This window comes from Pleurodeles waltl, chromosome 3_1, assembly GCF_031143425.1.
Source record: "Pleurodeles waltl isolate 20211129_DDA chromosome 3_1, aPleWal1.hap1.20221129, whole genome shotgun sequence".
Classification (NCBI taxonomy): Eukaryota; Metazoa; Chordata; class Amphibia; order Caudata; family Salamandridae; genus Pleurodeles; species Pleurodeles waltl.
Genome location: NC_090440.1, coordinates 31,350,516 through 31,361,529, shown reverse-complemented (window position 1 = coordinate 31,361,529; position 11,014 = coordinate 31,350,516). Strand labels below are relative to the sequence as shown.

At 46.1% G+C, this 11,014-nt stretch overlaps 1 protein-coding gene across 3 annotated transcripts in view; it reads right to left on the bottom strand.

The window, feature by feature from the left end:
• Positions 1–8,114: 8,114 nt before the first annotated feature.
• LOC138283723 (astacin-like metalloendopeptidase) overlaps positions 8,115–11,014 on the bottom strand; it is a 167,276-nt gene continuing 164,376 nt past the window's right edge. For all 3 annotated transcript variants that reach the window (XM_069221767.1, XM_069221766.1, XM_069221768.1), the window contains exon 13: positions 8,115–8,949. In XM_069221767.1, coding sequence (XP_069077868.1) covers positions 8,939–8,949 — 11 coding nt within the window. In that variant the 3' untranslated portion in view covers positions 8,115–8,938. The remainder of the gene's footprint in view (positions 8,950–11,014) is intronic.

The following is an 11,014-nucleotide window of genomic DNA, read 5'->3' as shown; positions in this document are numbered from 1 at the left end:
GTTTGAAGTGGCGTGGGCTCAACACAAAGGATGATCCTGGGGGAGGAGATCTACCTCAGCAGATGGTGAAGCAGGATGAGGGGAGAGCAGACAAACTGGTCTTCAAAGGCAGAGAAGAACATTTGGAGCAGCTCAGGACCTCCCTCACATCCTGCAACCATAGACAATTAGGTGCCTTATTTATTCGATTAAAAGAGGGCAGGAGAGGTGTGTGTTTAGGATTTTTAGCCACACCAGTGGGTGGGCTCAGCCAGATCTCAATTCTAAAAGTCACTTTCATCTATATTGGATTTTTGAAGAATGTTGCTCCCTGGGATTGATTTTTTGCCACATTTCCCAGTAAGTGGTCATCAAGGGGGAAGGAGCCTGCCTTTGATTTGTTAACCAGGGTATCCCTGCTTTCCACCCAGGTGCAATGATCAATATGGCAGAGCTGCACCCACACCTCAGACCCCTCCAAGGAACAAGACAAGGAAGAAGAAGAACTGCCCTGCTGGACCCCTGACCTGCACTTGGACACTGCACTCTGAAGGACTGCACCAGCTGCACACTTGGGGTTCACCACTAAAATAACTTTGCCTGTCTTCTAATGCTTCAAGAAGGGACTCCCTGTTTGCTACAGGTACAAAGGAGCTGCCCAGAGTCCCCTGCATCAAGTCCTGCAAGAAAAGCCCAGCTGACCCGCGTCCAGTGGCGATTTGAGGCTTCTGACCTGGTGCATTCTTGGAATTGTAGTCACAACTCCCAAGGAGCAACTCAGAGCTTCCGGAAACCTAGATCAAGTTTTGGACATTTAAAGGACCCAAAAATGTGGTTGAGGTGCTTGGCTGGGTTCTTGATACCCTGGCTATACGTGCAGGATGGAGGAGGGGAAGAGGGAAAGAGAATAGGTCAATGGTGGATAGAAAACGTTTCTTAGGGACATTGGGGAGGAAGAGCGAGAAGGAATGGGAGTGGAGGATGAGGGAGTGGTTGTTGGAGGTGTTTGTCTGCCGGATTTGGGTGTAGGTGCATGGGTTGTATGATGTTGTGAGGTGGATAGCTGTTGTGTGTCTGAATGCTTGCGTTTGTGTACTTTAGGAGGGGGGACAGACACAGTGGGAAAGGACACAGGGGATGTGTGCATGGCTGTTGTGGAGGTGTCTGCAAGTGAGGTGTGTGTTCTGCTTGGTGTGGTGATGATGCTGGCAGTGGATGATGATGTAGTGCATGCAGGTGTAAGTGTGGACGTGGCTGGGAGGGAGGTGGTGGAGGGGGAGGAGGAGGAGACAGTGGAAATAGTGGATGTTGTAGTGTCTGCAAATTAATGGTGTTTGTGTGAGTGCCTGTGGGATGACTGTGGTGCTTCTGTTTGCCTGTGACACTCTTGGGTGTTGTCTTGTGTGCATGCTCGTCTGTATGTGTGCCTGGGATGGGTTGGGGTTGAGGAGAATCGGACTGGGAAGTGGAAGTTGGAGGGGGGGCGGTAGAAACAGGGATGATGGCTGCCATCAGAGAGGAGGCCAGAGCCTGAATCGATCTCTGTTACCCGTTCCCATCACCATTGGCACACACATACCCCAGCACACAAGCTATATGCCGCAAAGAGGATATCCACCCACCCCCCTTACACGAGGCCTTCATACACACCACTCCATGCATTGATCCCACATGCATCGTGCCCACAGTGGACTCACCTGTTGGTCTGGACGCCCATACAGCAGTCAGTATTGGGGTAGGACCCCATCCTCTAGTCTCTCCAACTCCTCCCAAGTGAAGGCTGGGGCCCTTTCCCAGGTCACACGGGCCATGGTAGGTACCAGACACAGGTCCCAGCAGCACATGCACTGTAGATCCTTCCCTATGGAAGATCAGGTAGCAAGTGAGGAATCAGATAGAAAATGGCGGTCACGTCAATGGCAGTACATACCATCACCACCGGCGTAGATCACCATTGGCCACTGTAACCCATAGGGACCAATATTAACCAATGAGGAGTTACACGGCGGTTCCCGACCACCTACCACCACGGCGCTCAACGTCAGCGGAATGACCTCACTTCCACCTGTCCCTCCACACAGGACAGGCGGATGCCATTTCAGGGGGGGGGAGCAGCCCTATGGATTCATGCTGCGTCACAGGAGAAATAGGCACAAACTGGACAAATCACACTGACCCATTACAAGTTTACAGATTAAAAACTCCTGTTGTGGCTCCAATATTCAGTTTGTGACAGCCTCCTCACTCTTGTGTCCCTTAGATACCTACCGCTGCGGATGAATAGGAGATGGAGACATACCCCTGTGTACAGACCCCTGGTGGGCTTGGCAACACTGGAGGAGAAGCACATTATCCTCACCTACAGACCTGACAGGGCCACAATCACAGAGCTGTGTGCCCAATTGGAGCCTGACCTGATATTTGCTATCCGTCACCCCACTGGGATCCCCCCTCTTGTGCATGTGCTATCTGTACTCCATTACCTGGCAACTAGTTATTTCCAAGTGACAGTGGCAGCTACATTGTTTTCCCCCAGGTTGAGGATTTGGCCACAGTGAAGGCCGAGTTTTATGCAATGGTACATATCCCCAATATAATTGGGGCAACAGATGGAACACATATTGTATTTGTCACCCCTCTTACCCCCACTGGCAGAATGAACAGGTGTCCAGGAATCGCAAGAGTTTCCACTCTTTGATTGTGCAGATGGTGTGCTTGGTGGACCAGTACATCTCCCACGTCAATGCTAAGTATCCTGGGTCGGTGCATGATCCCTTTGTCCTGAGGAATAGCAGCATCCCAAATGTGATGTCCCAACTACAAAGACACAGGGTGTGGCTAAGAGGTGAGCCCTGGTTCCCACCCAGTATATGTTGGTGTATGGGTATGGTGTGGGCCATATAGGATTGTGTGTGGCTAAATGTTGTCCCTCAATATTTGCAGGTGACTCTGGTTACCCAAACCTATCATGGCTGATGACCCCTGTGAAGAATGTCAGGACAAGGGAAGATGAACGTTATCATGAGGCACATGGGCGAACAAGAAGGATATTTGAAATGACCTTTAGCCTCCTGAAGGCCAGGTTCCGGTGCCTCCATCGAACAGGTGGATTCCTGTGCTACTCACCCAAGAAGGTCTGCCAGATAGTAGTGGCATGCTGCATGTTGCAAAACCTGGCCCTGAGACACCATGTCCCTTTTCTGCAGGAGGAGGAGGCTGGAGACGCCCGTGTGGCAGCAGTAGACCCTGTGGACAGTGAGGATGAGGAGGCAGAGGATGAGGATGAGGACAAAAGAACATCAGTTATTCGACAATAATTCCAATGATACATGTTGGAGTGTATCTTTTAAAAGCAATATTAACATGAAAAGCTTGCAATATATTGTGAGATGAAGCTTCATAGAAAAAGTGTTAACATAGAAAATAATACACATGTTTGAAATGTGCCCACGGGGAGTGGCTTTCACAATGTTTACAAAGACTAATGAAAAGCTTGTTAATTCTGAATTCTTATGCAATAATGCTCTGAATTTGTATTAGCGTATCATAATTAGAGCTATGTGTTCAGAGTTTGCTTTATTAAAATAGAGGGCCTTAGTTTAGCGAGGGTCTGGGCCTAGCTGCCTGGCCTCGTATTAAACTATATTTTCTAACATGTAATGTGCTATTTTTCTGAAGGACACAAAGCTGTACTTTTCCAGAAGTTATGTGTGTGTAGCCATAGAAAATTCTTTCTCATGAGAACCGACTTGCTCAAGGCGACGTTCTTGCTGAATGCAACTGTGTAATTCGTAAAAGGTGCAAGGTTAACTGTAGTAGGAGAAAACAATGGAGACACTGACTGGAGCGCATAGTGTAACTTTTCCTACCTGACATTCCAACCGATGAAGACATCAACAACGTGGACCAATCCGTGACATGAGAACTGTAGTTTGTGGAAAATTCTGGCAATATGCTTGAAAAATTATTGGACAGAGATAACGATGCACCAATTATTATTCAATGAGGAGTTAAGGGCTAATTAGATAGTTTTGATTTAACGGCGTGACCCAAGAAGAAACGAGCTCACTTCACTCCAAATTCACTCCTTTTGCCATCTTCATTTGTCATTCCTATTGCTCTAGCATTTTCCTGAGTTTATTCTGAGTACTCTAAAACCATCCTCTATCCCATTCTTTGCTTGATGCTAACTTCTCCTCCATATGAGGGAAGGGTCCTTAGCTATGCTATATCAAGACTTTGCTCTGTCCTATCTCTGCTGATGGCGAATCGACTGATGTCCTGAGGACGAAGACTGACGCTATTTGCTGATCTGTTGGATTGGTAACTATCTGATGCAAAATTGTAATTGTCTGTTTGCCTTTTCTTTCTAGGTACCAACTGCTATTTTGATGGAGGCCTTAGTTTAGATGTTTTCCAAATTCATGTTGTCTAAATGTTTTGCATGAAGCCCAACATGCTAATACTAATTTGAGGATAGTTAAGGTGTTCACCACATCCTGTGCAAATAGACAAATGACTGAGTTCTTGCTTTGTTGAATCATGTATTACTGAGACTTTGCTAAGTTGCTTCATATTTATGATATGCCTAATACTGAATGAATATTCTCTATGCATTGATTAATTGTGTTCTAATTGCTAATTAGAAGAGTTGTCTAATGAGATTGATTGCTAATGAGATTAACAGAGATGACTTTAGATTGTAACCAATAGTGAAATAAATATCTTGACTTTGACTAAACTGGTGTGGTTGTTCATGACTGAAAGGTTATGGTGTGTTCAACTTATTGATTCTTACCAAATGTTATTGGTTAGTAGGTTGATTAGTGATTGAAATTATTGATTGGTTTATTGATCTATTGATTTGTGGTGCCAAAAGGACATCTCGTACTGGGAAGTCCCCGAATGTGGTCCAAAGGTTCGTCGACCTAAACGCGCCTCCTTGTAAGTTTACTTATTAAGGCTCTGGCGCGCTAACACACACATTTAGGACAGTGTAACTTTACATTTCAATGAGTTTGGTTGTAATCTGTGTGGCAATGGCATGCTGATATCTCCCACTTCTATGCCCACTTACTGTTCCCCCTGCCAATTCATTTTGCAGATGTTGGTGAATTGACATATACTCCTGGTGTGATCACTACAGCCAGCTACAGGTCATTATTCTATGCTCATTCTATGTACAGTTAATTTGCAATGTTTGTACCTGTTTCAATCAATACATATTTGATATACATGACATACTCCAAATGGATTTTTTCAAAGGGTGTTTATTGAAGTGCTAACATATTGGGGGCAAGGGCAATGGGATGGGGGGATCATGGAGGAAAGTCCAGGGTATTGTTCCAGTCTGTTTGTAGCACAGGTGCATTGTCCAAGGGGACATAGGAAGCAATGGCAGTTCAAGGTGGACAGGGTGACTGAGTGGGACACAAGGGTGACAGTCAGGAGAGCCTAATTTCCTGGCGGGGGTCTTGGCAAGTGTCTCTTGCTTCTGTCTGGATCACAGGGAACATTTGCAGAGTGGTTCACCTTCTGCTGGAGGGGGTGCTGGTAGCCCGTGAGTCCTGTGGTGGGGTCTCCTGGCCAGTAGCGGCAGTGGAAGTGGAAGGCTGTTCAGATGTCTGGTGTTATACTGACTTTCTCATATTGTTGGCCATGTCTGCCAGCACCCCTGCTATGGAGATCAGGGTGTTGTTGATGGCCTGCAAGTCCTCCCTGATCCCCTGGTACTGGCCCTCCTGCAGCCGCCTGTTCTCCTACACGTTATCCAGGATCTGGCCCATTGTGTCCTTGGAATGTTGATAGGCTCCTAGGATCTCGGAGAGTGCCTCCTGGAGAGTTGGTTCCCTGGGCCTGTCCTCCCCCTGGCGCACAGCAGTCCTCCCAGTTTCCCTGTTGGCCTGTGCCTCTGTCCCCTGAACCGGGTGCCCACTGACCCCAGGTCCCTGATTGTCTTGGGGGCGAGGTGTGGCCTGGGGTCCCTGTTGAGGTGGACACACTGCTGATTGACGTGTACTGGGGACAGAGGTGTGGGTACGCTGGGTGGGTGTTGTGGTGGTGTTTCCAAATGGGGGAGGCTCTGTGGTGGTGTGTGACTGGGCCTGGGTAATTGGCTGTCCAGTGGTACCTGATGGGCCAGGTAGGTCATCCATATCCTGAAGACCAGAGTTGCTGTCATCACTGTGGGCGTCTTCAGTTGGGGGACTGGATAGTTCTGGCACCTCTTCTCCGCAGACTCTGGCTGCAGTACCTGTGGGAATGTAAATAATGTGTTATGGTTAATGTGTCTGACATTGTACATCCGTGGCTTCCCCTCTATGGTTGGATTTGCCCTTCCAGCTTTCACTTGTGTATGTTACTGTATGGTGGGATTGTTAGTTCTCACTGCTATGCATGCTTTAGTGATGAGTGCCCATGCAGGGCTGTGAGGGGTGTCCATGCATTGGTAAAGCATGCAGGGCTTGGCACTGGGATGAGTGAGATGTGAAGGTGGGGTGTGTGGGATGTATGGAGTGATGGAGGTGAGGGTGAGAGTATGTGATGGCATGCAGGTAGGGGCGTGATAATAGTAGAGAGTTGACTTACCAGAGTCCAGTCCTCCTCCGGCTCCAGCCAGGCCCTCAGGATGCAGTGTTGCCAAGACTTGCTCCTCCCATGCTGTAAGTTTTGGTGGAGGAGGTGGGGCTCCACTGCCAGTCCTCTGGATAGGGAGCTGGTGTCTTGCTGCTACGGAATGTACCTTCCCCCGTAGGTCATTCCACCTCTTCCTGATGTCATCCCTAGTTCTGGGGTGCTGTTCCATGGCGTTGAGCCTGTCCACTATTCTCCACCATAGCTCAATCTTCCTGGCTACTGATATCTGCTGCACCTGTGCTCCAAATAGCTGTGGCTCTACCCTGACAATTTCCTTCACCAGGACCCTTAGCTCCTCCTCTGTGAAACAGGGGTGTCTTTGTGGTGCCATGGGTGTCATGTGAGGTGTGTTGGTGACGGTGTGTTGGGTAATGTGCTGGGGTGTGTGATGTGTAGAGTGTCGCTCTGGTTGTGTCAGCGGTCTTGGTGTCTCTCTGTTGGCAATGCTTTATAGTTGTAAAAGAATGTGGGTGTGTATTTTATAGTGGTGTGGGTGTGGTGTGTGTATGGGTGTCAGGTGTGTGTTGTTTGAATTGTCCAATGTGGTGTTGTTTTGTATGTGGGTGTCCATTCTGAGTGCGGCGGTATGTACCGGCAATAGTTTGCCGCCGTTGAATGTCCGCTGTGGTGATTCGTGGGTCATAATGTGATGGGCGTTGTCCTGTTGGCGTAACAGTATGAGTTTTGATACCGCCAGTTTATCACTGACCTTTGGTCTGGTGGATTTGTGTGTATGGATGAATTCTGTCGGATTGGTGCATGTGTGGCATAATATGGTGAACGGATATCCGCCGCAGCCACAGTAAGTTGGCGGCCGTCAGCATAGCGGTAAGTGGGATTTACCGCCAATGTCATAATGAGGGCCTAATTCTTTAAAAAAATTTATATCGCTGGTTCCCCTTATCCCATTTCAATCATTTTTTGTGTCATTTTAAAGATAAAAATATAATCTATTCTTCTAAATTGGTGTTTGATTTATATTGTGTTTTGCAATTTACTTATTTACTGTTTTGTGTTTTTTAAATGCTTTACACACTTGTCTGCTAAGTTAAGCCTTGACGCTCGTTGCCAAGCTACCAAGGGTCCAGCTGGGTTTCATTTAAGAGACCTAACTGGACCTAAGTGGGGGTTAGTGGCCTATTGCTAGGTGTACGTACTTACATGCCCTTACCAATAATCCACTTTCCAACAAAAGCCAAGGCCAGTTTTAACTTGGGCTTTTCTTATTTACATGTTGAGGGATCAGAAGAGTAAACCTATAGGGTAAGGCTATCAAAAAAGAAGAAGTTTGAGATAAGGCTTAAAATGTAACATACTTAGGTCAAGCAGGGATCACGCCATATTACCAGGTAATCAAAGCTATTTCCAAAGTGCATTAACATAAAGATGAGGACCATTGGAGATCCTGCCTTGGACAACTGGAACACTGCTCTGAGTGTGGGAATAGCTGAGCCTCTTAGACTAATAATCAAAACTACTACACTTAGTAAAGGGTTACGATTATCAGGATCTTTTCTGTTTATTACAAAGTACATCCTCTATACAATAACTTAGAACAGGTTAGGTGTAAGACCCCACAATATACATATAATTGATGAAGTAGTAGAAGTTTAGAGGTAACAAAATCACAGACTATAGATGCTAAAGGGATATCAAAATGTTTGCCTCTACAGTGCAAAAGGACCTGATTGCAACTGCTCAGTAGTAGAAAGGGATGCACTAGTATATGCTCCATCCAGCCTTTTCTATTCCATTCACAGAACTTGCCTTTAGTAGTCAGAGCAAAGACCACACACCTTTAGTGCATGTGCTCAGCTGTAAGTGTGATGCACGGGTAGAGCTCAGACCACTTACTGGCATTTTAGGATTATTGCAAGTTCACATTTGTGATCCAATATCCGAGAGGTCCTCACAAAGATGTAGGAAATAGTTTACCCAGGGTGCTAGTGAAATGTATAGATGAGGGGACATTGAGGCTGAGAGGAATTAATTGCAAATGGTCTCTTGTAAAGCCTAGAGGACATTTGACTAGAAAGGTACTCTGAGCAGGAATGATGGGTTCACTACTACTAAGGACATCGGAAAGGTCACCTGCCCTACCGTACCAATGAGTCAATGATTACAGATGGATGGAATTTCTACGAATTTGGTGAAAGTCTGCTTTCCACTCTCATCTAAAACTAACACATGGAGAAAGTCAGAATGAAAAAATCAAGGATGAGTGGCATGTAAGAAGATGTAACAAATTTTTGTAGTAGATTGTTCAAATAAATGATTTGTCAGGTGCCATCTTCATCAGATCCTTCGTCCACCACCTTGATTTCTAGGCTTCCACTGCAATTAGAAATTGGAAAAGAAATGTAAACTTTGCAGTTGGTCTTAAGGTCTTATTATTAAATGCATATCTTGGCAGAGATGAATTACGCACAGGTGTCAAAAGTTTAGATTTATACGTTATGCAGAATTATCTTCTCCCCATTGGGATAGCTACAGTTAACATCTGAGTCATCAGTCTTACATTCATTGCAGGCCCAAGATACCCTTTGGCATATACCAGCTCCTATTGTTTCCTGGTGTTAGAACTTGTTTGGCTGATAGTTTCTCTTGAGTTTACTCAACAGCAACTGGTAGTTTTGATGAATCTTATACCTGTAGGATGAGCTGGAGGGGTGAGATGATATGTGATGTCCCTAGTGACATCATCAATGATGCCACCTGTAACAGCATATGAGAGATCATGAGCAGTGCAATGGGGGATAAGGCATGGTTTCCTCAACTAAATAACTAAATATAAAGGCCAGTCTCAGCTGTTTTTAAGTTTTATTATGTTTTGTGAGTGGATTTCCGAGGTTTATAAACATACATTGATGCATTATAAGCAAAAGAACCATAACTAACAATTAAAGGTTTTTCAGTTCCTTTTAGGTTTTTTAATGCAATACCGCATCCAACACTCATGTGTTTATATTTCACTATTTCAACCCACCTTGCAGTCAATCGTTACTGCATGTGACCTTTGGTCAGGTGCACTTGGGGTTGACTGAACCTCCTAGCTGGTGAATGGGCCATGTGCCAAAACAATCAAGAGCCAGAGCCTCACTGGGAACCCAGAGCAGCCCTGGCACTTTTGTAAGACCAGGTCCGGCAAGGGATCAGGTCTGCAAGTGTGAAGTGCTGCTGCTTTTGTTACTGGATGCTGATATTGCAGCAGAGCTGCAAAACCAGGTCCCAGTAACAAAACCGGTCCCCACCACTGAAAAACTGGCCCCCAGCCTTTCAGCTCCCCAGGAACAGGCCGATGCCCACTACGGCCAGTCCATCCCTGTTGAGTGCCCATACCCCAATGCGAATAGCAGGGATTGGGTAGTGGGCCAGGCCTTCAGCCAAGACCTACACTCCACCCACATTGTGGCCCAGGCATGCTCCTCATGGTCTCTATCTGTGCATAGAAGTCTTTGTCCACAGGGCCTCACCTGCAGCCTCGTCATAGCCCAACCCACCATGCAGCCACCCTTTGCCGCACAGTCCTGGACCAGCCCTGCGCTCAACCCACCAGACGACCACCCAGAGTCTCACCGTGTCAGTGGACCTTAGCCTCAACATGCATCAATGTTCCCCGGTAAGAATGATCAGTAATGGTCTTGTGCATCAATAAACATCAGTGGCTCCAGATATTGCTGCATATTTGACCTCAGTCTGTTTTGTAAGTGTATTTTCATATCTTTGTGTGTCTTCGCAATGGTTTTAGTTTTGTAAAATGTAGGTATAAATCATTTGCTGTTCATTTTTATTTTGTAATCCTTACTTATTTATCTTAAATTATTAATGCTGACAAACATTAGGAAGCATGGAACATGTTCTGTTACATTGCAGCTGTTTTTATTAATTTAAGAGTCCAGCAAGTACTGTTCCCAGTCTTTTACACCAGTGTCCCATGATGAAAATCAAACAATTGACATAAGGTGTTTAACTGAAACTGAAGGGATTTCGGCCCAGATTTCTTGCGACCCCCTAACTCCACCATGCGTGCACCGCAGTAGTGATATGACGCACCATGGCGCACGTTTGGGTTCAATAGCATCATATTTTCTGATGATATTGTGGTACTTTGCAGGATTAGCGCCAAAAATGTTGGCGACATAGAGGCCCATTATAAACAATGGTGCTCCTCAATTTAACGCCTGCACTGAGCAGGTGTTAAAAATTATGACAAATATGGCGCAGTGGAATATTAAAGATTACAGTTGCGCCATTTTTCTGGGCCTCCTAATGGAGGAACACCTCGCCCCCCTTGCCTACATTAGGCCTGGTGCAGGCATAATGTGGCACAAGGGTTTACAAAGTGGCACAATGTGTGCACCGTTTTTGCCAGCCTAATGCCACATTATCGTAAAACAAA